Raw genomic sequence first — 27,858 nt, forward strand, 5'->3', positions numbered from 1 at the left:
AGGGCGATCCCTCTAAATGTCCTTATCATTCCCCAGAAATGTCTCTTGTCCTTTCCCCATAGGGGCCGGGGTACGGTACCTGCCAACGGGGCGGCGCCGACCCGAAATGTGGAAGAAAAGCCGGTAAGTATTAGGGCTGTTAATCAGGCTTTCCTTCTGTGTTCCTTCTGCTCACCTTTTGTTTCTTCCTCTCTCCCCTAGGTGCAGAGATGTGGCGTCCGATTCTGACAGCCGCGATGGAGCCGGGAGATGTCTCGAGGACAGGTGAGTGAAGCGTGGCGCTGCAGCAAGCAACACAATGCTTTTAAATGGAAGTCTTTCTTCAGGGATGCTGGCGAGAAGATTCCGGATGCAGGTAAGAAGTTTGAAATAGTCCTTGGTTTTCACCTTTCTCTTCTCTTCCTTCCTTCCTTGCAGTTCTTCCAGGTTCGAGGCGGGCGTGGCTGGAGTCCAGGAGCAGGAGCAGACACGGTGAGCGTTAAGCTGCAGGAAGCAGAACAACGCGAAGCATGAGCTGCTGTCTGGGCGTGGCTTAAATAGCCTCCAAAGAAGTCCCAGGTATGTATCCTTCCCCAACTAGGTATGTATCCTTCCCTGGCCACGCCCGAGTGAAAAAATAGTCCCTATGAAAAAATAGTCCCTTTCAGGTCTCAGGGAGGCCTGAAGCGTGCAGCATAGTCTGCATCAGATAAGTGCACAAAACACCTCCCTTTATGAGCCTGGCGCCTATGGCGCCAGGACTGATGTCCAACATGAGCCTGGCGCCAAAGGCGCCAGGACGGAGTCCAAAGAGCCCCTGTAAGGGGCTGCTGGGCTTTTACCCGAGGGCATGATGCCTGCTTCCGGGGGTGCTGGGCCTGGCGCTCCGGGGGTAGGCATCATGACACACCAGCTTCAGTGCCAGGGAAGTTGGTGTCCTGGTGGAGCAAGTCCTGGGGCAGTATGATGCCCTCTTTGGAAGTTCTTGCGCCGACTATGAAGGACGGACCAGGATCTGGATGGACATCGTGACTGCCATCAACGAAGAGGGGGGTGGCAGTCCACGACATCAAACATGTCGAGAAGCGCTGGGAGGACTTCAGGTCCAGGACCCTCGACAAGGCCCGGCGCCTCTTGAAGGCAGCGGATGCCAAGGGGCGCTGGGGCCACCTGTCCGAACACCAAATGAGGGTCCTGGAACGCATATGCCCAGCGCTCCACGTCCAGGTCCTTGAGAGGCAGACCCATCTGGAGTCGAGCGGTAAGTGTACATGCATACTGATTGGACGCTGTGCGTGTCGTGGTGTGCCAGTAGTGTGCAGGTTGCACGTGTGTTTTTGTAGGGCCATGTATGGATGTGTATGTATAGGGGCGTGAGGCTGACACATGCGAGTCCTCTCATGTCTGAGACATATGGATGGTGTATGTGTGGGTTAGCATGCAGGCCAAATGCAGATGTGGGAGCACACATGTTTGAATTACTGTGTATGCACGTTGGCATGGTTGTGGTGTCACACATGGATGTTGGTTCCAGCTGCATGTATCTGCACTGTGTACATGTGCATGTGTGTGTATTTGACAAGTGTGCAACTGTGATGCAACATGGATGCATGTGACACTGTAGAAGGCTGAGTGCCAGATGTGACATGGATGGCGATCTCATCACTGCGACAGTTGGTGGAGATGTACACATGCATGCAAGTGTGGTGGCGTGTGTGCATGTCTTGTGCACTCCCTGTGTTTCATGTGATGTCAGGCTCACCTTCGGCTGGTCATGCTGTTGTATGTGTATGGATGGTGCTGCCTGGTGTGATATTGCTGTGGAATTGCTCATGTGAGTGAGTTGAAATGACATGTGTGTTAGGGATTGTGATGCCATGTCTGAAGTTTGACACTGCTACTCAGGTGCAACTGTCATGTGTGTATCAGTCCATTGTACAGTGCCCTGATGCCTGTGTCCTCTCTCTCCCTGTCTGCAGCGTTAACTGATGAAGAGGGCGGAGAGGGTGCTGTGGAGCAAGGCAGCAGGGAATCGCACAGCCAGCCGGAGACGCAAGGCTCGGCTCCCCTCACAGGTTGTCATCTCGTCAGGGAGTGAGGAGTGCGGTGCCGCGTCCCAGGCCGCAGCTGCCGAGGGTAGGTCCAAGAGGCAGAGGTTGGAGTTGGACTCCTCGGCAGCAGAAGGGCCAGCTGAGACCCCACAGGGTCCGACGGAGGAAGATGGCACGGAGTCATCCAGGTTGGTGGGGAGTTTGGTGAAGGAGGCGGCCGTGGAAGGGACAGACACGGGGTCTGGAGGTGGGGATTCCACTGGTGCTAGTGGTGCAGTGCAGGGGCAGGAGGCAGCACAGGCCGCAGCGGAGGTGCCTGTGTGTAATCCTGTCCCCGATCCTGTGACTGCATCATCCTGCACCAGCAGGGATGCCTACATCCAGACCCGTTTTCAGGGAGGGGATCCGCTTACAACTGGCCTTCCTCTCCCTGCAGACATGGCTATTCGGGACCGGGTTGAGCCTGTACTGAGTGGGATGGCGTTGCGTCAACGGAGCATGCGAGGTGACCTGCAGTGTTTTCGTTAGGACACTGCACGTCATCTAGAATGCCTCGTTGACCGCGTTGATCTACTGGGACGGGTCACCAGGGCCGGATTCCTCCGTTTGCTGGACCTTGTTCCGACCCCCTCCTCACCTGAACCCCCTATGCGCCAGTCGTCCTCTCTGCCATCATCCCACCCATGTATCACCTGGGTACCCTGTGGAGCTGCCTCTGACCCTGAGGCCAGGCTGGTGGAGGACACATCCCTGCCACAGTCAGGAGTCGGATGTCCAGCAGGGGTGGCAGCTCAACAACTGCACCCCAGCCGGAGGAGGATGTGCAGGCAGCAAGAGCCAGGGCACAGGCACAGCAGCAGCAGCAGAAGCAACAAGGTGGGAGCCATGATGGCTCGGGGCCTTCAACATCGGAGGGGCAGGCATCGGCCAGAGGGCAGGAGGACCCAGGATTGGAAGTGTCTTCCGTGTGGCAGCGGTTGGGCCAGGCCATAGATGCGGAGCGGCAGCGGGCGGAAGAGGCACGGCTCACAATGGTCAGGGCGGAGAACTCCATGCGGAGGGCTATGAGGCGGGCTGAGTGCCTCGAGGCAATTCGCAGGGAGTTGGAGGTCCACATGTCATCGTCCCTGCGAATCCTCGGGCCATGGAAGAGGACCTCCTCCGGGACATCGAGCAGGAGTTTGATGATGCCATGGCCCGGGAAATCGTGAAGTGAGCCGTCGGACTAGCCCGCTGCCATTGTAAATAGTTTTTAGAGTTAGGTTTCCTTTGATTTGTGGTGAATGGACTATGCCACACACATTCGTGTATAGTTTTTTTATTAGGTAGTTTCTTAGGTAGGTTTCATTTCTTTTGTTTCGCTCATGGACCCTTGACAATGGATTGTACATAGTTGGACAATGGATTTATTTGAACTTTTTCTTTTGATTTCACCATGGATCAATGGATTTTTCTTTTTACGTTTCCTTTGGATTTGCGTTGGTGGAGGCAGAGTTTGGACTATTTTTCTTTCGGATTTCTTTGGATTGGTTATACTGTTCATTCACTCATCTTTTGCACATGCTTTTCATTTCATGTTTGCTATTTGTTACGCTTTCATTTTATTGCTTTATTTTTGTACAGAATACATTTTCATATTTTAGTTCCATGTGTGGGATTCGCTCATTGGGTTAATGCATGTGAAAATGTAGGTTTACACAATCAATGCCAACCAGTGTGTGTGTGTGTGACGGACATGTGTTGATGTACATAGTTTACTTTTGGTTTGTTTCTTGAGATAGGCATGCCAGTGTGGGGTGGATTGGGAAATCATTGCGTCTCAAGAATGGGGTGGCGTGCTGTGGTATTTTGGTGTAGAAGTGGGCCATGATTGCGCATCTTTATTTCATGTAGGGGGGACATGAGTAGGGGCCTGCTGGCAGGTGCCCCTCACTGCTGGGGGTGGGGGTGCTGGGGGACACGAGTGGGGGCCTGCTGGCAGGTGCCCCTCACTGCTGGGGGGTGGGGGTGCTGTGGGACATGAGTGGGGGCCTGTTGGCAGGTGCCCCTCACTGCTGGGGGGTGGGGTTGCTGGGGGACATGAGTGGGACATGAGTGGGGGCCTGCTGGCAGGTGCCCCTCACTGCTGGGGGTGGGGGTGCTGGGGGACATGAGTGGGGGCCTGCTGGCAGGTGCCCCTCACTGCTGGGGGGTGATGGGGGACATGAGTGGGGGCCTGCTGGTAGGTGCCCCTCACTGCTGGGGGGTGGGGGTGCTGGGGGACATGAGTGGGGGCCTGCTGGCAGGTGCCCCTCACTGCTGGGGGGTGGGGGTGCTGGGTGACATGAGTGGGGGCCTGCTGGCAGGTGCCCCTCACTGCTGGGGGGTGGGGGTGCTGTGGGACATGAGTGGGGGCCTGTTGGCAGGTGCCCCTCACTGCTGGGGGGTGGGGTTGCTGGGGGACATGAGTGGGACATGAGTGGGGGCCTGTTGGCAGGTGCCCCTCACTGCTGGGGGGTGGGGGTGCTGTGGGACATGAGTGGGGGCCTGCTGGCAGGTGCCCCTCACTGCTGGGGGGTGGGAGTGCTGGGGGACATGAGTGGGGGCCTCTGGCAGGTGCCCCTCACTGCTGGGGGTGGGGGTGCTGGGGGACATGAGTTGGTGATCATATTGCAACGTGACATGTGGCTTGGCTGGGGGGCATGCCCATGGTGGATGGGCTGCCTGCGGGACATGACCAGGGTGCAGGGTAGTCCCTTGTGGTGTGGGCTGCCTGCAGGGGCTGTGGAGGGGGTAGAGGGGACACCTGGGAGGACCCACACTGCCAATTCATGTGTAGGACTCCCCGCGCACCACACTGGATACACGTACCCCGCTCTGACAGCAAAATTGCGTGTGAAACTTCACGCGCACCCCCGAAATACACGTACCCCGCTCTGACAGCAAAATTGCACGTGAAACTTCACGCAAACCCCAGTAATACATGTACCCTGCTCGCACAGGGCCAATCGCGTGTCAAACATCCCGTGAACCCCAGTTATACACGTACCCCGCTCGCACAGGAACAATTGCATGTGAAACTTCCTGCGAACCCCAGTAATACACGTACCCCGCTAGCACAGGGCCAATCGCGTGTGAAACTTCCCGCGAACCCCAGTAATACACGTACCCCGCTCGCACAGGGGCAATCGTGTGTGAAACGTCCCACGAACCCCAGTAATACATGTACCCCACATGCACAGGTCCTGCCGAGTGTGAAACTTCCCGTGCACCCCAGTAATCCACGTAGCCCGCACGCACAGGGCCTGCTACGTGTGAAACTTCCCGCGCACCCCCCAAATCCACTTACCCCGCTCGCACAGGCCCAATCGCGTGTGAAACTTCCCACGCACCCCAGTAATCCTTGTACCCCGCTCGCACAGGTCCAATCGTGTGTGAGACTACCCACGTAGCGGGGTACGTGTATTCGGAGGGGTGCGCGGGGAGTTTTACAGGCGTTTTCGTGGTTGTGAGCCTGTGCGCCATGTACGGGATTTGTGCGCTGTACATGGCGCACAGGGAGGGGTTGGGGGCGTAACTGGCGCTGCTGCAGGGTCGCTGCACCACTCTGCGCCACGGCTGGTTTTGGATTTCAAAATCCATGAATACGCTGTGCGCGGAAATGGATTTTAGCGCACGCGGCTGGCGCAGAAAGTCGCACGCGCACACTGTGCGCCAGACGCGTGCGCCACTTGTGCGCTGAATTCTATGAATTACCCGCTTTATATCTTTATAGATAAGAGAAAACTGCTAGAGTTACTTACTTTCTAAGATTCTCCATATTTAAGTTTACAGGTGTAACTTATGATTTCATAAATATTACATGGACAGTTGCACATAGGTGGGTTTTTGATATGTGGTACTTATTGCAAATATATGTTACTTTTCTCAACATTTGACTCTTATATACATTGAACCGTTTGGCCTTTTCAGGCCTAAGATAGTGCACAGGGGATGCAAGTTCCCTTATTTGGGAACTTGCTTTCTTTGATTTTTATTATGCAGTCCATGTGCCAGGGCTGTTTTTTCTCCCCCGCACCTGCATCTCTCATAACTCTTTCTAAGACTAATTACCTCTTTTGTGCAGTATTCACAGCTGCATTTTTCAGCCAGGTTTCAGTAATGGCACATAGGTCAATTTGATGGGTAGTAATGTTATCTGCTATTTCAGTGGTGTGTTTTTACAAAGGAGTGTGTGTTTAGTAGCAGGCATTTAATGACATTGGCCCTGCAGGTTGCCATATTCAAATTCGGAGCTAGGGTGATCTCACTCCAACATGCACCCACTTCACTGCCTCCAGTATGTGATTTGTCAACAATAGGCACCAACTTAGAGAGGTTAGGCAAAGGCGTCAAATCAGCCTGCACAGTTAGCAGATTAGCATCACATGGCTCATTACAATATCATCCTTCCCCAAGTCAGCAACAAACGCTTTATTAATCAAGGATACTACTATAGCCTGGCTAACAGAACAATCAAAGCTTAGGAGCGAATTCATAATCACAGGACAGATCTCGCGATTTGTGGTGCATTAAGAGGCGCCAAACCCATAGATAAGTAGCATTGTAGAATGCCGTCAGCCTTCCTAGATTTAAGAGTAAGCATACGTAAGGTGCACACCCCCTCCAGGCCTCATTGCTGTGAAATCAGTGTCAACCTGACCAGCTTCATAGTACATTACATCCTGTGGTGATCTGGAATGAGTCCGACCAGGCTCTTGAAGTTTGAGCTATAAACTTTTACTATACTATTCAAAAACCTATCTCTCCCCATCTTTAGAGGTGGGGTTTTTCCCTACCTCAACCAAACTAAAACTCTGGGTTGTCAGGAAGTCTGTGATGTTCAAAACAAAAAAGGTACCCCCTTGGCTCAAACTTCTAAACGATACCTACCACTGAAAGACAAAAATCCAAATACAACAAAACCACATCCCAGGAGAAGGTCTCCCTTCTCTTGGGTTGAAATGTCTATGGCTAGGAGAATGCCTCCCTTCTCCTAGGTTGTGAGTTAGACTGGGATTGAAAATGTCTCCTCTTATTTAGTTTCCTCTTGCTACCCTTATAGTTCCTTGTGCAGGAGGTTAAGGGTTTCGTCCTTGTTTTCTTGGTAAAAAGAAAATGGGGAGAAAAAAAAACATACTCCTGGGGTGATCCGTGGTCAACACAAAAACTGTTTATCAGCACATGTAGCCTTTCTCTGCTTCGAAGAGGGGTAGGAGGGTTTGTTGTCTCAATACTCTCTGAGAAAATTACAAAGGATTCCTGTTGACTCGATGCTCTCGGACACAACACTCCTAGCTCACTGTGCCTTAGAGAGGCTCAGCTTCTCCTCACTGAGGAGGCCCAACAAGGCTGAAACATGTGTCTGGTGTTGCTGATGGTACTCTTGTTCAGAGGAAAATTGCCTAACATTTCAGTGCTGGACTGCCCCTGTGGGCCTGTGGGCTGGACAAAGACTGATGAGCAAATGGATATTTCTCCTCTGTGAAGGGTCAGTGAGCGAAAAACGTGGTTGTGGACCATCTTGAGTGGAAGAAACTACATAGAACAGGGTATTTGACCCATGTTCATTCTCAGTAGAGGGGCTCTCACACTCAACTTCTAAAGCATGCTGGCTTCTGCTCACCAGGCTTTTTCCATCCCCATGTCCACTACATTGAGAAAAAAAAGAGTTCTCCCAACCCAGGGGAAAGAGGCCCTTCTCCTGGGTAAAACTCTCAAGTTTAGCTTTGACAACAGTGCTCAGAAATATCACTGGACTAGGAGAATGGCTCCCTTCCTTCTCCTATTTTATAATCAGCTTTTAGCAGGCTTTTCTTGGCTTGAATACTGTCTTACAACTTGCCCCACCGGAACGAGGGAGAGACTCCCAAAGCTCTCCTTAAATCTTCAATGTTTTGAGTTACTTCAATATTAGATTCTTCATCAATCTTTAAGTTCTCTTCACGGATTTAGTGTCGCCCTTACTTGAACACTGTCCTTCAACTTGCTCCCACTGGGACGAGGAAGAGGCTCCCAGAGTCCTTCTGGACTCTTCAATACCACAGTCCTATGGAACTGACCAGGGAGTTGCCTCACAAAATATTCTACTTCTCTCTTGTTTTTTGGTTTTGCTTTTGAAGTTTTCCTGACCCCCTCCTGGACTTACTACCATTCCTGTTACATTCTTTCGGGGAACTTGTCACCAGTTTCACCAGGGGCTCGTTCTTTGTCTCTTCTTCGGGCCGCATGACTTTGCAGCCCATTACTGCTGGCGGTCAGGGCGCAAGTTTCAGATCAAACAATCCACCTGTGACAGGTCGCGTCGCCACCACAGTTCCTCGTATTTCCCATGCAATCGCCTACACAGCTCTGCAGTAGGCTAGTGTTCGCAGTCTCGGCGTAGTTCTTGGACCAATGGTCCGCACACCACAGGTCACGCCATCACCACACTGACTCTAAGCATCAAAGTTGTGGACTCTCAGCCAATGGACAAGACTCTTTCCACACGTCCCTCGGTTCCTTCTCATCACTTTACTAGCTACAATCGACACAGCCTTCGAACGCCCTGTTTCCAACTCACAGGCTTTTTGGAAGATTCCCATTTTCAACTCGCAGGCTTTTTGGCGGCCTCCTAGCTCATTATCTCCTCCTTCCGGATGCTGCTCTCTCCCCCCAGCAGCTGCTTTCCTGGTCCTTCTTTACTGTTAGTAGCTGGGACTGCCCCAGCATAACGTCAGTTTGATTGACAACAGCTGGTCGAACATTCTTCATGCTTGACAGTAGTGTTCTTGGGTTCTTCTTCATCCTAGTGAGACTCTGCCACAGCACAATAATACATCGTCTCAGACTTCACCATAGGTAATGAAGGGATGAGTGATATTTTTACCCTGTGGCATAGTGATATAAAGAGGCTGTGTCCCAGATGCACATCCTTGTCCCTAGGAAGCAAGTTCCTCCCCATGAGATCCTCCCACATGTTACCACCCCCTAGCGGGACTATCGGTTAGCGTCCTCACCTCTCTGGCTACATGGAAAGGGACTCCCCTCTAGGGAGATGTGACGCCATCTGAAGGATCGTCACAATCCACAATTCAGCAAGCGCACCGAAGAATAAAGAGGAAATAAGTACCTTCCATATCGTGAGGTAACAACGACTGCAGAGGTTCCCCGGAAGCTAACTGGCGCAAACGCGCAGCCAAAGATATTAAGTAGGCAAAAGACTTATGGGAATTGTAGTTCCGGCAAGTTCCTGTCTGTTTTCCTCCCTGACCAGAAGGCATTCTAATTTATCAAAAACGAAACATTCCCCGTCAAGTAACAAGTGCTAGAACTAGTAGAATGCTAGAGAGCAACATAAACTCGTGTCAAAATATTCCTAGATAAAATTCAATTCAACAGCAACTTTGCATGCACACAGATCAAAGAAGAAGATACAGATGAATAACCGGTTCAGATGTACAATGAAGAGACACGAAATGGAGTCTATGGGATATTCGGAAGACAATGGATGGGGTGCATGGGAGATAGTCTTTGGGATTTGCAGAAGACATTCAAAGAGTACCTTAGGGTTCTTGGGACAATGGGGAACTCTGGATACAGTCAATGGGTCGCAAGGGACCCACCAATGGGGTCTAAACTTAGGGCACCTGTCTCTGTGCACAGGAGTTGTAATACATTTGTTTCATGGAAGTAGGCGCTGAACATTACTTCTTCAAAAAGTTTTAGCATTGCTAAACTTGATTGCATACAATATATCTGAATGTGGTGGAGCTTCAATATAGTTTTGTGATTCTACTCAATAACATCAGCTGCTTACTTGTGGTGTTTGTTTGAGGATATATGATGTGTACGTGAGTTGCTGTGACAAACTAGTGCTGGTGGTCTGGGTCCCGCCAGCGGTGCTCCCAGATGAACTAGGCTGAAGACCTGAAAGAAAGAGCAGGTGATGCATAAAGTTAGGGAACGGGCAAAACAGTATTGTCAAACAACATGAGTAAAAGCAGCTTATTTGCACAACATTGAATCTGAAATGAGCCTAAGAGCTAATGCATAATTCATTTAACACTTGGTGATCACAAAAAAATAAACCTGAGGGCTGATGACCCCACCCACCCTTCCCTCCAATATATTCACTTATGCAAGCCATCTGCTTATCATCTGAACATACCGAACTACAGTAAATTAAGTGGCCTTGGTGAACATATTGGGTCATGCTAATAATCATACTAGGTTGTGACTTTGAAGAGGTGAGCACAGTGGAACCTGGGAGTAGTAAATATTGACAAGTGGATTTAGAAGGATAAACATACTAGGATATGGCTTCACGGAGGTGAACAGATTCATCATTAAGAATTATACCAATGCCATAGAGCTATATTTACAGGAGAGTAGCTTTTTTCACCATAGGATCTATTATAGATTCAAATACTTATTTTAATAAAAACAGACTTGCAACCAATAGGAGCCTACGAGGCAGGCCACGTCTGAAGAAATGTTTCAACGCTCTTGGAACACCAAAGTATCAAACGTTCTTCATCCGGGCCATAGTGCAGGCAGAAGATTGCTGATGTACAAATGTCTTTCAAAGGGGTTCTGGACAGGAATACAGTTGGTGCCGCTTTCAGCCTTGTTAAATGACTCCTTACCCAGCCCGTTAACTGTCTTTTAGCTGCTATATTGAAGTACTTAGTGCAGTCAACCAACCTGGTTACGGTGACTTCAGCAACTAAATGCCCAATCCTGACCATCGAATAAGCTATGAAAAGTTGTGATTTACATGGTACATCCTTGGTTTGATCACACAATTTTGGATTCCTTTTCAGAAGCAAAGAATGGAGTAATCATTCTGCTACTGTTAAAAGGTGCAGAAAAAACACAAACAGATTTACTTTTTGGTTGATATGGCATCGCAAGAGAAACCTTGAAGAAATTGAGCATATGTTTGTAGAGTAACTTTAACTGTAAGTAATTTGATGTACAGTTTTGAAGTCAGACGGCTGGAATCTCACTGACCCTGTTTGCAGACTTTGCCACAAGGAAAATTGTCTCCCATAAAACGTTTCTCAAATTGGGGGAATTCATATGTTAAGATGGATTTACAAAATCAGCCCTGGGGGGACGGGGCAGGCTTTGGGAGGCACCCTATTTTGGTGATCTAAGATGACACAGAGTTTAACCAAACCCAATCAAGGCAGGTAGCATAGTGGCAAGTCACAGGAAGGGTGTGAGAGTGATCTAAGGGCACAATGAGTCCACACAGAGCAACACCAATAATTCCAGTTAGACAGGAAAGCCATTTAAAATGCACACTAAGGAAGTTAAACATCTATTCAAATATCACACCTAACACTATAAAACAGATATGAACAAAAACACCTTCATTTCATTCATATTCAAATTAACTTTAAAATTAACATTTAAGGCAGGGTGACCATGGGCAAATTTGTCCCTAGAGGGATTGGAGATCATGCCCGCTGTTTGTCACAGTCAGGGGTGTGGAGAACACACAGGGTGGAGGGGTGGAGGCTGAATGTGAAGAATGAGAAGATTGCCATAAAGTTCTTCGGTAGGAATTGGAGGTCTATTTTCGGAGAAACTCTGGGTCGGTAGCCAGCCGCTGCATATTGTGGGAGGCCTAAAAAGCGATCCTGTGGGGGAGGACGATGCAGGCGATAGGCAACATCTTAAGGTCCACAGGGAAAGGATGGATGAGTTGGAGGCAGCCGAGGCTAAGCACTTTAGTGATAACACAGACGATAGCAAGAGGGCTCTGGCTACAGTGTTGCACCAATATGGCACTGAGGCTTGCAAGGAGGCTAGGGCGGTTCCATAGGGACAAGTTGGCAAGGATCTTTGATGCAGGGGATAAATGCGGGAGACCTTGGCATGGTTAGAGAAGAGATGAAGGGACCAGGTGGGTGAGAGAAATGAGACAGATCGATGGGGAGCTACGGGACAAAAGTGAAGACATAGCCAAGAAGTTTGTTGATTACTATAGGGCGCTACATGGGGGACAAGCTTCTGACAATGCGGTTGCTATGGAAAAGTATATGGTGGTAACAGTGCTACCGTAGGTGTGGCAGGAGCAGCTAGACAGGCTGGACCTGGACCCAACCTTGGAGGAGATCGAAACAGCCATCACTTCACTCCAGTCGGGGAAATCTCTGGGGCCCCAATGGATTTCCGGTGGAATTCTGGAAACTGATGGGACATGGGCGGGAGGAGATGAGGGCAATGTTTATGGAGTGTTACGAGGAAGGCACACTGCTGGAGGACCTCTGACAGGCAACAGTAGTGGTAATACATAAAAAGGGGTAGCTGCCTGAGCGATGTCCGCCCAATCTCTTTGCTCAATGGGGAGGCTAAAAATCTTGCGAAAGTCTTAGCTAATAAACTTTTGCCAGTCATCAGCGCACTGATCCACCCAGACCAGTGTGGGTTTTTGTTGTTCAGGGCATCCAGGATGAACATCTGGAGACTGCTCAACACGCTGAGCGCAGTCTCCTCATTGGAGGAACCACACGTTCTGATGGCAATTGACTCGGAGAAGGTATTCGACACCATAGGCTGGGAATACCTCTGAGCGGCTATGAGAAGGTTTGGATTCGGACCTAGATTTGTGCGCTGGGTACAACCTTTATACACCGACACGGTAGCTAGGATTAAAATGAATGGTTGTACCATGGGTGCCTTCCCTCTACAAAGGAGAACTAAGCAGTGATGGCTGGTCTCGCTGCTCCTGTTTCTGCTGGCGATGGAGCCACTGGCCGCAAGGGTAAGACCGGACCCCCAATTTAGAGGCTTTGTTTGGCCTGAAGGAGGGGAGGACCGCATATCGCTCTATGCAGATGACGTCCTTGTCTATTTAGGGGACCCCAAGCGTAGAGGCCAGCAAGTGATGGAGGTGTTCAGGGAGTTTAGGGAAGTAAGCAGCCTCAGGATAAACTGGGATAAATCTGTGCTCTTGCCAATAAAAGACGAGGAAGAGGCAATCCCAGAGGGGTGCCTACTCATGGTAGCAAGAGGATCTATTAAATATTTGGGCATCATTGTCGAGGTGGTGGAATCGTAGTTTCTACGGAACAACTTGGACCCAGTTCTGGACCTCAAGGGGGACGCCCTTATATCACTGCTGGGCATGGCGAACCTATTTAAGATGATGGCATTACTGCAACCTCTATGTAGTTCAGAACACTCCAGGGAAGGTGCAGATGGGGTCATTTTGTGCTATAGAGAAGCTGCAGAGGGAAATTATATGGGGTAACTAAATCTCAAGAATAGTGCTGAAGATGCTTACCAGATCTATTTGGGATGGAGGACTGGGGGTCCCGAATGTGCAGCATTACTACTGGGGGTCCAAGCAGATGGTACTGAACGAGTGGCTAATTAGCGGAAGGGCAATACCTCACATCGCATTGGAATCGAGGATGGCATCACAGCAGCCCTGGCAGAGACTATATGGGCTTAGGCCACGCCAAGGGTATGACACAATGAGGGGTCTGTACACTCGATTCTTGCAGGGCAGCTCTTAGACGGATGGGCTGGGGTAGAGGGGATTTGTGACCTTGGAAGCAGCCATTTGGGAGAACACAGATTTGCAGGAGATATATAAATTGGGTAAACCGAAGAGGTGGCAGAACAAAGGGGTTAAGAAAATGAAGGGCATCCTGGTGCAGAATCGACTCGCCCCATTCCAACACTTGCAATCAGAGTTTGGCCTACAGGTTAGGGATGGCTATGCCTACACTAGGCTGCAACATGCAAAGGCCCAAGAACGACAGGACATGTGGGACATCCCCGAGAGATGCTCAATGGGTTCACATCCAAGCACTTGCAGAAATGTAGAGATGTGGGATGGGAGTGGGCTCGTTCTTCCACATGGTGTTTGAGTGTCCCTAAGTGCAATCTTTTTGGTACTCGATTCTTGCAGGGCAGCTCTTAGACGGATGGGCTGGGGTAGAGGGGATTTGTGACCTTGGAAGCAGCCATTTGGGAGAACACAGATTTGCAGGAGATATATAAATTGGGTAAACCGAAGAGGTGGCAGAACAAAGGGGTTAAGAAAATGAAGGGCATCCTGGTGCAGAATCGACTCGCCCCATTCCAACACTTGCAATCAGAGTTTGGCCTACAGGTTAGGGATGGCTATGCCTACACTAGGCTGCAACATGCAAAGGCCCAAGAACGACAGGACATGTGGGACATCCCCGAGAGATGCTCAATGGGTTCACATCCAAGCACTTGCAGAAATGTAGAGAAAAATAGCAGGCAAATCTAGGCGCACTTGAGGAGGACGACTAGCTGGAAGCGCTGTGCTCAGCAAGAAAGGCCAGAATAAGCATGAGATTGCGATTGATACAGTGCAAGATCCTACATAGGACATATTATATGCGAGATCGCCTCCATCAGATGGCAAGGGCGGCAGATCCTCAGTGCCTGAAATGTGGGATGGGAGTGGGCTCGTTCTTCCACATGGTGTTTGAGTGTCCCTAAGTGCAATCTTTTTGGTGCCGGGTCAGAGATAAGACATCAAGGGCAATTAGCACACAAACTCGGGCCTATACCAAGGTGACAATCCCGCATGTGTGGGGGGGACTTAAGGTTCAGCAACAGAGAAAAATACCTCATCAGGACTGCCATGATGATGGGTAAGGTGGTCTTGGCAATTGATTGCGGCAACTCGATGACACCAAATATACATAAATGGGTGGAGGGGATGGACTATTATGCGGCTCTGGAAAGAAGGGTGTACAGGGAGAGGGGATGTCCCCAAAAGTTTGAAACGATATAGGCCAGATGCATGGAATTGGGATGAGCAGTTACTTGGGAGGAACCAGGGAGGATGTGAGACCATGACCTAGAGGCACAGTGGCAGCAGGGGTCTAAGGGAGGGTGGGTTGGGACAAGGGATGGAAGGGGGACGGGGAGGAGGGATTATCGAGGGGTGACATACTGAAAGACTATTTGCATTTGTTGTTTGTATGGTTGTGATGCAATTAACAAAACATTCATGGGTTTATAAAAAATGAAAAAAAAATAATATTTAAAACCAGCAGCGTAAAATGTCCAAATTAATCACATTCCTCATTTACACCTTACTGCAATTTAACAATCTAAAAATATGTAACCAAATACGGTAAAGTGAAAGGTGCAATGAAAATAGACTAGAGTTCAAGCAATACATCAGAAATTTTACAATCTTGAACAAAAGGGCACAACACATATATAAGCTATCCGACACTCATGTTTGGTTGTCTCTAGCACATGTCTCAATTTGCAAATACGACAATATCTATTGTACAGTGTGATCTTCAATTTAGAAGCAGTCACAATCAAAGCTGACAACTGATGAGTGCCTAACTGCACAATGATCACCCTGAGAGCTTTTTCTTTCAAAATTGGTTATTTATAATGCGCTTAATACCCAGAGGTTTCTAAGTGTGGACCCAGGGGATCAAACCTGTGTTGCTCTGCGTCGTCTTGCTTCCAAGGCGCGGACGTTGCCCCCGAGCTATCCTCCCGAGGTGGGATGGGACATTGTAGCAAATATAATTGTGTAGCCTTAAAGTTACGAACCACCAAGGGCGCAGCTTAACAAGACTTCAACCTCGATAAATGGGAGTAGTTCATGTTCCAGTCCGAGATATCTAATAACAGATATATACATTCACACTTATGAGAAATAGAATAGCATTTGATTCCATGACCAGTGAAACACAGGTAAGAACTCAAATGCAGTAGAAATAGAAAGAACACTTCAGGATAATCATAAAACAGCGTCCTTAGCTTTTATGAAGTGCAAAGCTAAGATGGTTGGAGGTCCTGTGCCTAAAAGTCACCAGTTCCAAAGTAGATACTTCACAAGTAGCTTTATTAAGAGATTAGCAATGCCAGTGCCTATGATTATTAAGAATCAAAAATGTAGATAATGTTCAGGTGAGTAAACTCACTCAATCCCAGTCCTTCGGACATAGTCCTGGGAAGGGATCCTTAACCAGGGCACCACCAATCAAAATCAGGAAAAAAATCATTTAGGAACAGAAATTGACACCCATGTAAGCCTATGGAGGACAGGGAGGGACAGAAACAGGTATGTTAACTTAACCCCCCCCACCCCACTTCGACTCAGATTTCTCTAGAGACTACTGCTGGTGTTTCGGAATCTGTTGGGGACACAGTCTTCTGTGCTTGGTCCCGTCGAAGAAGGCCCCCCCTTCACAGGTACAGAGGTCACTTTCGGACGCAGGATTTAGTTTTGGTTGGTTGCAGTGCTTAGGAGCCGGTCCCAGCCACATCCAGTAGAACACCCAAACAAAGAAAGATGAAGATTTTTGCTGGGCAGACCACCTCATGACACCTCCAAGGAGCAAAGAAGATGGAATGCAACAGGAGTCACAACGGTCAGGCGGCAACATACCATCTTCAATACACTAACAAAGGAGGCTCCAAGGATGCACTCGGAATGGCAACGGCTGTGCGGTAGCCCAGGAGAGAGCTGGTCAATCCACCGGCTAGCTCAGAAGGCACACATCTTTGCAGGGGCTGGGATTGGCTGTTCAATCCAGTCCAGGGCTTGAAGCATTGACAGGCCAAGGGCCTTCTTGACCTCAGAACAGAAGAGCAGGGCTTCACCGGGAAAGCACTGGAGTTGATGCTGGTCAGCTTCAGGTGTTGTCCTCGGATCGTCAGCAGGCTACGCTTCTTGGTAGAGGTATAGGCTCCAACGTCGATTTGTGGGATAGCTCCAGGAGCCATCTTTTTATCCACGTTTTCAGCTTGGAGCATGCCCAAGCCCCCCCAATGGTAAGGATCTGCACCATTCAAACAAGCAGTGACTGTGAAATCAATCACAGATAGCCTAGTAGCCACCACAGCAGCCCAGAAACAGACATTCAGGCACTCAAATGTGTACTGGGACCAGACAGTTCGAGCCCCCACATCCAGGCTCACACACAAACTCCTACTGTGCCTGCAAACACAGTAGCTTTCCCTGGCAAAGGGCAGTCCATATAAGGCATTTCCTGACCTGAGAAGGCCAATGCGACCAAAGGACAAGCGAAAATCCTTGTAGCACAGCCAAATTAGAGTGCTAGCCACCCGTAGTAGCCATTTGTGGTAAATGCACAAGTAAAACTACCAAAACACGGTAGAAAAATAACTGCTGCCACCACCTCATCGTAGGCACATGGAAAATGAAACCAAAAATCCATTGTAGAAAAAGATATAAGGATTCAAATTATCCTAATTATCCTAATCACACTTCACTTTAAGGTGATGCGTGCAATTGTAACAATACAGGAAATTCACAAAGACAGAGATTCTCTCAGTGCTGATAGGGAATTAAAGCAGAAGACTGTAATTACTTACAAAGTTGTCAGGCGAAGATTCAAAACAGGCATAAAGAGGGCCCAAATAAGTCTATGGAAGGAAATCAGCAAAATGAAAATGTTTAAAAACAGCCACCCTATTTTGGTGAGCAGGAAACTACACTAATGTACAGACAAACTATCATTGTGGCCTGACTGAGCGGTAAGGCTTAGACTTAGGAGTGTGTGAGGGTGGCAAAGGGTCCAAGTAAGCGCACACATAACCCTCTTAATACAAGTTACTCAGAATGCATAAAAATACAGTTATATTTATTAGAACTTGAACAAACTCTGATCAATCAAAAATCACAAATAAGTAAACTACTAGACATACACTATTAACATATGTACATTCACCTTGGGGTGCTCTGGCTACAAAGCACTAATACTTTACTTTAAAAACAGTTAGATCAGAATTATATATAGGTTTAGTCAATTGTTATTATAAGTATTATACAAATTGAATGCATATCTCTGGTGTAATGGATATGTACATGTAACTTTTCTCTTGTATGTTTTATTCTCAAAATGATAAATAAAATGATTAAAAAGATCAGAATTATATAACATTGTGATATAGTAATGCACGCAAAGAAAGACAAATGTAATTAATAACCAATTTGAGAACAGGTATGTATTTAAAGCAAATAAAACCACAATGCACAGCCATATAAAAATAAGACCCTACACTAAAAGTCCTTTACTTGCCAGATGAGATTAAGTCTATGCGATTGTTGGGGAGCAGGGGTGGAAGTCCGTGGCTCCTCAGCGATTTAGGATTAGGCGATTGTAAAGGAGATGTTGTAGGGGAGCTGGGAGAATGACCAATCGATTTGGAAGAGCAGAGAGCGTGACGAGTTGTCCCCACCATCGGTTCATGTGATTTGTGCTGTGAGGTGCCAGGGGAGAATTAACAAATGTAGGCTGCGTATTTATGAGGAGTTATCACAACCTCGAAAGTATCCGCCTTGCTCATGTCCTTGGTACCAGGGGCACCATAGAGCTATGAAATAATGAATTGGGTAACTAAATTGCCAACTAGAGCCTTTGGACCCAGTGAAGGAAGTAGATGCCCACATGGAAGGATGGACAGAAGATGCTGGGACCAATCGCCTGCCATCCCGTATGGAGAAGGCTATATATTTATATGGTCGCACCAACCCATTGTGTAACCTTCAAATCCATTGCTCATGCTGTTTTTGTCAGAGCGCTCCGTGTCAGCAGAGTTCTTTGCTGGCACGTACTTGTATTTTTGTGATATTAAACTTTGTTCTCCTTGCAAGAGGTGTGCTGGGCCTTTTTCCCTAGTGGATTGTATTTTTTCTGGTGTGAGCGTTAAGAGGCTACTCTACAAATTATATTAGGCACCCTGACAGCCGAAACCGACTGTGCACTGGTGAACGTTACAATTTGTGCAGCATTCACCAACATAACATCAAGTGAATAAAGAAAGTCCTGGTGCACGGAGGACTTTCTTTATTCACTTGATGTTATGTTGGTGATCCAGTAGTTTGGGATCGTTCCCATAGAGATTGGTAGCCACTCTACCACCTTTTAGGTATTGACATGTTGATAGTGATGTCCCTGATTTGGCTATGTTATAGGGACTTTGAAGCCCACGTTCGATGCAGTACCTTTTAGCATCAATTGACCTCAAGTTTGATAGACCTATCAGTGTCTGGCCGTTGTTTTGATCTGCCCAGACTAATCTGACGTCCATTTCCTTTTGTAATCAGTATATAGATCGCCCTCTTGACTCACTACTACCACTGCCCAGCAATTTCCGACCTCATCCAGAAGGCTGGGTGAGTTGTTTTTGTCTTTGCCTTACTTACAGCAGTTATTGGAATAGTAGAGATACTTATTGGTACACAATACTTATGATACATATTGACCTCTACAGGTATGATGCTTCTTAGGTCACCTTCCCAAGGAACATGGAGGTTAGTACAATCCCATTTTACATTGGTGAATGAATCTAGATTAGTATCAAAACAGTTTGACACTGAATGATCATTTCTTGCAACCCTGTAGGGTCCTACAGAAGAAGTACACCGAATAGGAACATATAGCTCTCACCCTGAAGATGGATTTTGAATCCGAAACGCATTGGTCACAGAGACACCGATGAGGAGCTATCTTGGTTTTGTTGTGAATATCTCATGATATGTGTAAAAGTCCATGTGTGAAGGTTGTAAACACTGGATCCCAAGTTCTTATTTTGTTGATCTGCGAACAATTTTGACCACTTTGAAGTGTAAATACTATTGCACCTATATGTGAGAATAAGCATGATGGTTTGCGATTTCTATGATTTTCTTTGACTATAATTTGATATAAAAGAAGGGTTCTGACTCAGACTATTTGGTTTGATTTCTTTCCCGCGACAACAATAAATGTGATTGTTTAAACCACAATAAGGATTTACTATTGATGAAAATGTTCATGATAAATGATTGCTATTAATGTGTTTTAGAGTAAGTTGAAACTGCTGAACCTTAAACTGAACAGTGGTTCTCGCTGCATTATGGGAACGACACAGGTAATGACATTAACAGGTACTGGGACAGTTGTCCCCCTAGGAGTGTATTATTGGGCCACTGTGTAGCGATACTCAGTTTCGTTTTGCGATATCTAAGGTACTTACAGGGTTTGGGTTTGGCCCGAACTTTAGTAAATTAGTGCTGGCCAATTTTGCCCTCCTCTCTACTTGGATCAAGGTAAATGGAGTCCGCTCGAACCCAGTGAACCTACGAAAAGGGACCCGGCAGGGTTGCCTGCTGGCCCCCCCTCCTCTTTGCCTTAGCAATGGAACCCCTGGCTTGTCTGGTGCATTCTTCTAGGGATATTCTCGGGTTAGAAGTAGCGGGATACCAACATAAGCTGGCACTCTATACCGATGACTTCCTTTTCTATATGCAGAACTCCTGAATCTCTTTGACTCACATAATTTCACTACTAGACAGATTCCGGGAGGTCTCAGGCTTCAAGATTAATTATTCAAAATCAACGATCCTCAATGTAACAGAATCACGGGAGACAGTTGAACATCTGAAATCCAACTTCCTATTCTCATGGGCCTCTCATTCTATGAACTATCTGGATGTTCACCTCACAGCGAAATATGCAGATCTATATGCGGCCAATATACTGTCGCTATTTGTGGGGGCTAAGCAAGATTCACTGAGAGGGGGCCTCTGAAATCTCCTGGCTGGGCAGAAAACAGCAATCAAGATGACCCTATTGCCAAGGCTACCGTATACATTTCAAGCGTTGCCGATCTAGATTCCCAGGGCGGCAATGAAAGAATTACAGGCACATATTTTTAGATTTGTATGGTCTAGAAAGTTTCCCAGGGTCGCTAGACAAACGCTCATGACAGTGACAGCTAGGGGTTGGGGGGATGTTTAGCGTACCCGATATTGAAAGTAATCTCTTTGCCACTCAGATTTTACCCGCCCTGGAGAGTCAGGCTATGGAGAATAACCCAAAGCACTGGGTCACCATAGAATGGGAGGCCTTAGGATCCCCTTGCATCACTGGTGTTGGATCTCCCCAAGGGTAAGAAGACTGGGTGCACGTGGGTTCTCAACAACCAGTACCACATTGGAGTACTGAGGCAAGGCTGCCCGGTGATATGCTACGACTACCTTTCCCTCCCCTATGACGGGAATATGGGGAAATGGTGAGTTTTTCCCTGGGATTAAAAAAGGGGCATCTCCTTTGGTGGTCTGAGGGGGGGGGGTTGACTAGACTGGGGCAGTTGTTTCATGATAACCTCTCCCTCACATTTGATCTGTACAATCAGGCCTTTATGGTCAATGACCTGGACAGATATGGATCCAACTGTGACACTGGGTGCCTCGACCACACGCAACAACCCAGGGAAGTGGGATACAACCCTTTTTGAGGATCTATTTAGGGGCAATCCCTAAGCAGCGAGGCTTGCATCCCTATATAAGGTCTTTAACTCCAGTAGATTCAAAGCCTCTCACGGGTACATGTCCAGACGTGAGGAAGATGTGGGAAGGCCCACAGACAAGCTCACGTGGTACAACACCTGGACGAGGGCGGGTAGGGCATCCGAGGTGGTCCAGCTCAAAGAGAACTGCTTTAAACTAGGTCGCTGGTACTTGACCCAGGAAAGGTTGCACAAGATGAACCCGGAACTCTCCCCCCAATGGTGGACATGCAGGATGTCCCCAAGCTCCTTTTTTCATATGTGGTGAGTGTGCCTCCAAATCCAGGAGTTCTGGAAGAAAGTGGTCACCCAAATTAAAGATTGGTGGGTTTGTGCTCAAGCTTGACCCCTTGGTGTTGCTTTTGGGCAATGAAGACTCCCAAGGCAATTACACACTGGTAGCCAGAAGTCCTCGCCTGATAACCCATTGTTTTGGTTGCAGCGAGACTGGTGATAGTGAAACACTGGAAGGGGCGAGAAGAACAAGTTATGAAGGAATGGTGGGCACGAGTTTGGTATGTAGTCGCCATGAGCAAGAAAGGTGGGGCAATGCAAGAGCGGATGCCACGGTTTCTTTCTGACTGGGCCCCACTAATTACATATGTAGGGAACACGATAACCCCAATATCCACCATAGACCCCACAAGATGACATCATTTTTGCGACTCTTAGCATAACCCGGCTCTACCAGATGTCACGTCACTGAGAACTGCACCTGGAAATGTTTTATGCATAATTGACGAGTATTCTCCTTGCATCTGAAAACGTTTTACACATGTTACATAATTGATGAATATTCTTTGCACCATGTTCAGGTTTTTGTTTGTTATTTAATGTTATCTCTTTTGGTTTCTTCTTTTCCTGATTGCTCTTTATCTACCACTTTGCACCATGAAGACTAAAGGAACCAAATAGATGGGCATAAAGGGGATGGGCTCATGCTACCCACATCCTTGCTATTTTGAGTCTTCCCTTCTGTCGCCTTTCTCTCATGTATAAGACGATCTATGATATGCGAAGAGAAAAGAGTTTAATAAAGTTTAAATGGTTAAAAAAAGTGGCTAAGTAAACATACACATGCTAAGGAATGGTCTACCTGGCGTCTCATGGTGCATGCTTCTCAAATCCACGAACCAACACTCTTCTGGCAGATTATTAATGGCAACTCCTCCATAGTTAGAGACATTCATGGAATTTCAGGGACATCATGGGAAATCCATCTGGCAGAACATTAAGGAGGAGGAGGACAGAGTAACATCGCTCCCCAGATTGCCAAATCCAGATGGCTCCATGGGGAAAACTCTGGAGGAATCTATGATATCATAATGGCCTGTAAATCCTCTTGTGCACCCGGCCCGGTTCTGCACCCCTCTTATCAAAACTAAACTGGCCCTTTGGGCAGAGGCTCTTCATTGTCTTTTCGGCTGGACTGGCGAGCTGCAAACAATCCTGCCGTCTGGGCAGGAAGGTATAATTGTCCCAGTGTTTAAGAAAGGCACTTACACTGACCCTAAAAATGACTGCCTGTTGGCGATGTTAGACATCCCTGCAAAAATCTTCACCCAAGTATTGTTGACAGAGTTTGACGACTGGTCGGTGCCAAGAAATATCATCCCACTAAACCAGACAGGCTTCCATAAAGGTTCCAATAGGACCATAAATTGTTTCGCGTTGAAGACCATCTTCCAGCAGCAGTTGGACATACAGAAAATAACAGTCTATGCAGCATTTATAGATTTCAGTGCATAGTGTTGATAGAGAGAAGTTGTGGAATAAAATGCGTGTAGCTGGCATACCACTTGGATTGCTAAAGATGTTAATCTTGCTCCAAGATCGCACTCAGTGAAGTTCTGCACAGACCAGGCAGGTAGGACAACTGAATGGATCCCAACATCTAAATGGTTAAAACAGGGATGTATACTGGCACCTATGTTGTTTAACCTATATTTATCTGTTCTGGGTAAGCAAATGTATAACTGTGCTGCAAACCCTCCAAAATTAGGGGATAGATCTGTGCATTGGTTGGGTTACGCAGACAACCTAGTTCTCCTTGACACCACCTCTTGGGGTTTGCAGGTGTATTGGAACAAATTAGCACACTACGCCTCCTGCAATTCTCTTGTCAAACATCGACAAAGCCAAGCTGTGTGAAGGTGAAAAAGCTGCACTGGAAGTTAGAGGGTGTAACAGTTGAAGTGGTGCCCGTCTTTAAATACCTGGGTATCTATCTGGACGTAGCTCTGCGTGGGTCCATGCACCTAGAAAACACAAAATTAAAATCTGCAACAATAACTGGGGCTATTGGCTTCTTTGCATCTAGGGGCGCAGGATATTCCTTGAACGCAATTCCGCAATTGATTAATGTGAAGATCCTATCAGTTGTGCTATATAGGGCTGAGACTTGGGCACTATGGCATGTTAAGGAACTCGGTAGACTGTAGGCCACATTACTTAAGAGGTTATTAAGATTATCCCCCCTGAACTGCCATTGAAATGCTTTATCTAGAATTCAATGTAACCCCCATCTATGCGAAATTACAACTGAGTTTGCGGTTACTCTGGAAGGTATGTAATGCTGCAAATGACTCATTACTGGTTTAATTGCTAGCAGTAATATCTAGCAGATAATGCCTAATAGCAGCATATTGAAAATCTGGACCACTGCAATGAGTTGGGCTTGAGAGGGTACCCGATGACGTTCTAAACTGGCCATTTAGGAAATATAAAAAACATATGGCTTTCTTTTTGAAGTCGTAATGTAATGAGCAAGAAAAGGTCGACTTGGCAACAAAGAGCCATGCTGCCAATTTCATGCCATACATCACGGCCAGAGAGAAAATGCTGAGGTACATCTATAGTTTCCTGGTAAACCTCTTGGTGTGGGACTACCTGAAAGTCAAATTTAATACAGCAAAGACGAATGAAATAGTTGGGGCATGGGCCAACATACCACACGAATACAGGCAATGTCGACTGTGTTGGGACGCATGTGTGGAGTCAGCTCGACATCTCTTAGTATCCTGTAGTGATGTATTTAGAATAAGGATAACTAGGCCCGAAAACCTTTTAATAGCAGTTAATTTCAATTTACTCATTGACATTTTCTAAATAAAGCTTGTTTTGTTTCTCAGAGTGTCAGAAACACAGCAATGCACGACAGATTTGGAGCTGTTATTAGACATTGCACTCAGACAGCTTAAGTATTTGCTGGCCAAACTTGTATATATGCTTGATATTTACAAAAGCTGTATTGTTTGGGTGACGCTTGTTAACAAGTAAATAAATAAGGAAATGCGTACCAAACCCAGAGTGCTTCAAGTATTTAGTGATTCAGTCATACAACTCTCACGACCGTTTTACAGATATAAACTTCTTTGGCCATTCTTATGTTCCCAGAATACTACTTAGTATGCAAACCAGTCAGAATCTCATTTGTGTTATTGGGGTTACCCCCCCCCCCCCGTTATCATTGGAGTGTTCTAATCAACATATACATACACTGTGTTAAGCAATCACATGTTCAAATACACATGACATACATTTTTGAAACCATTGCAAAAATGAGTTTTCCCTGCAAAAAAGTAAAGGTTAAAATGATGCATCATTTTCCAATATTAAATGCATGCCTATATTGACGTCAAGCACAGCAATCGCACAGGTAGGAACTAAAATGATGTCCAGAGGCAAGAACTACTTTCTCTCACCAGCCACACATTTCAGAGGACTGTGGCCCCCAGAAGTTGCAAACATGAAATTGATTGTACAGAGGTTAAAATGGCAAAGAGTAAATCTAAATATGCAAGTGCATCAAGAAGCCTGTGAAATGATGCCCAAAGCCATAAAGGGTGAAAGAGAAAAACTGTGTGCCAAAGGCATACACTATTTTAAAGCTGTAAAGAAAAATGGTCTGAGATGTCCTTTCATTATATCCATTTGGCCATCTTTACTGAAGCTTCCTAGTGCTAAGACAAATGGCATCCCAGCTGGGTTAATCATGTGCCTTGGATGCCATTAAGTTGCATGCTCAGTGCTACCAGGAGAACAACTGTAAAGCAGGCCACACAATGCATTAAAATTACTCTTATAAGTAACCTTTACATGAATTAGATTTAAAATAAAAGGTATGAATTTTACTGTAAAACAGTAAGTGACAGCACAAAATCTATATCTATAAACCATACATCTGAAAATGTTCCTTTGTATTGTACAGTCCAACCAACTCAAAGGAGTTAACACAAAATTTAAATATCCACAAACGCAAGCTGGCAAGTCCCATAGCCAAAAACACACTCAAAAGTAATGTTGTGCTGGAAAGCCTGACCCATTACTCATTTTCACTCCTGGGGTGTAGGATTCAGACAATGGCACAAATAGGAAAGATGTAAACATATGTACCACTTAATTTGTTATAAAAGCTGCCTGGACTGCACAGCTACGGGGAATACGGTTGATACCCATCCATTGCTCCACCGTGCGAATGCTCAGCCAAAGGTCCCAAGAACCTTCTCCAAATATTTTTATTCCACAGAGGTGTTTATGCCCAGGGAGAGTTTACAATTTGCAATTGTGACTTTGCCATCTTTTAATGGTGTTCCAGCCTCAGGGAGTTGGAGGTACATGGGCTGCAGCAGGTGGTAACTTCCTTAATCTCGGTTATGGACTCTGCCAACACCAGAGCTGTAAAGAACAAAAGAAATCCAATGTGGATAACTATGTCCCCTGCACACTTTCTGGAAGTGTGCAAGTTAGCCCAATGGAGATAAAGATAATTAAATAAAGATTTATAGCAGTTATTACCACTTCAAAACCTATATACAGGTTATTGCCATAAAGAATTCAATGATACATTTGTGTTAGAAGAAACCATTTTTTCTTTGTATTTGTTTCTTAGTTGGCCCAATGCGTTTCGAGTTAGGTACACTCTTCATCAGGGGCAGCATATTCAACAATTTAAGTCTAAAAAAAGAAAATTACATATAATGTTTAGAATCATGTATTTTTTTGGTAAATAAGGACATGATTTGCAATAAACCAAATTATTTTCAAATTTCCAAAATAGCATCCGGTCACCTATATACATCAGAACCCAATTATTACTCAAGATCAATAGAGCTCAAACTAATTAGAATCACATTCCGTTCCTATAGCTTGGATTCATGATTACAGATTTGACCCAGTGTGTCTAATACCTTTAGTAAGGAAAATATGCATTTATAGATTGCTCCATATAGGTATGGATCTTACCTAAAAAATTGATCTGTTCATAGGAATGATTAGTAATGAACATCAACATTAGTTGGTAACTAGTGGCTAATTCCAGGGCCCGTAGTACCTGAAAATGAAGGAAATAGGAAAATTCCAAACAATGGAATTAGGCCGGAATTCAGAAATATCAAAATGGAAAGTATAAAAATTATAAGGAAATAAGAGAGAAAATCAGGTAATGGTCTTAACCCAAGAATAGAAGAGAACAATGGCTGAAAACAGCAAAGTAGATATCCAGTGGTGCTGGCTCAAAATGGAGGCAGCTGTAAGGATGCCTGTAACCTCAAGTAGTAGCCTTTCTAAGCAAATGGTCACCCAATCTGCAAGAAATGAGTGCCCATATCAATTAGAGAGACCAACTTGATATGAGATCAGTTGTAAAAAAGTTCTGGTGGAGTAACACTTACTTGTTGAGAGTTTAACCGGCACGATGTAGACCATCCAGATGCGGTCAGAAGCTGCTGCTGAATGGCTTTGACAATCAGCGGCCGTATGTGTGTATATATATATATATATATATATATATATATATATATACACATATACATACACGTAGAATGGCTATAACGTCATCCGCGCCTGCGTCACCGGCAGCGGACATGTCCGTGATGTCACTCGCGCATGCGTGGAAGAGGTAAACAAAACTAGATATGTCAGATAATGTAAATCACGCTACTAGCGTAAATACCATAGTTGGTAAAGGAATGGTAATGCAAGGCCCTGTTCTAAAGAAGTAATAGTGACAAGCAGGTGTCATCTAATCTAGGAGGCGTGCTATTAAATTAGAGAGTAAAAAACGTGTTTATGTAAACAAATCGTATCTGTCCTGGCAATAATCTATTCCAGAGCCTAGTATCAGGGGCCTAAATGGAAGTCTGTGCTACTGAAGAAAGGATATGTAAAGGCTCACAGCATTTTAATGCATGGAGTATTCACATAGAATGCATGGAGGCTGAAGTTGCTAAGTGGGAGGAAGCGGGGCAAATGATGCGGTCTATGGAAAAGAAGTTTCAGAGTATGAGCAGTGTATGCAAGAAGAGCTATATAGATAGCATATGTATAGAAGCGTAAAAGAGCATGAATTACATATCAAGGAACCTATTGCCAACTGAAATGGTGAAACAAATTTGTTGCTTATTCACTGAGAATTGTCCTTCAGTTAATCAACATATTACAATATATCAAAGTATTCCACATATTACAAATCAGGGTCATTGAATGTAGTCTGGCTATTCAC

The 27,858-nt window shown here is 46.3% G+C and overlaps 1 protein-coding gene across 4 annotated transcripts in view; it reads right to left on the minus strand.

Annotated features, from left to right (window-relative positions):
- YEATS2 (YEATS domain containing 2) overlaps positions 1-27,858 on the minus strand; it is a 1,971,885-nt gene that overhangs the window by 983,983 nt on the left and 960,044 nt on the right. For all 4 annotated transcript variants that reach the window (XM_069617830.1, XM_069617832.1, XM_069617831.1 and 1 more), the window contains one exon: positions 9,847-9,956. In XM_069617830.1, coding sequence (XP_069473931.1) covers positions 9,847-9,956 — 110 coding nt within the window. The remainder of the gene's footprint in view (positions 1-9,846; positions 9,957-27,858) is intronic.

The sequence above is a fragment of the Ambystoma mexicanum genome, chromosome 10 (assembly GCF_040938575.1).
Source record: "Ambystoma mexicanum isolate Mex_15411 chromosome 10, UKY_AmexF1_1, whole genome shotgun sequence".
NCBI classification, from domain to species: Eukaryota; Metazoa; Chordata; class Amphibia; order Caudata; family Ambystomatidae; genus Ambystoma; species Ambystoma mexicanum.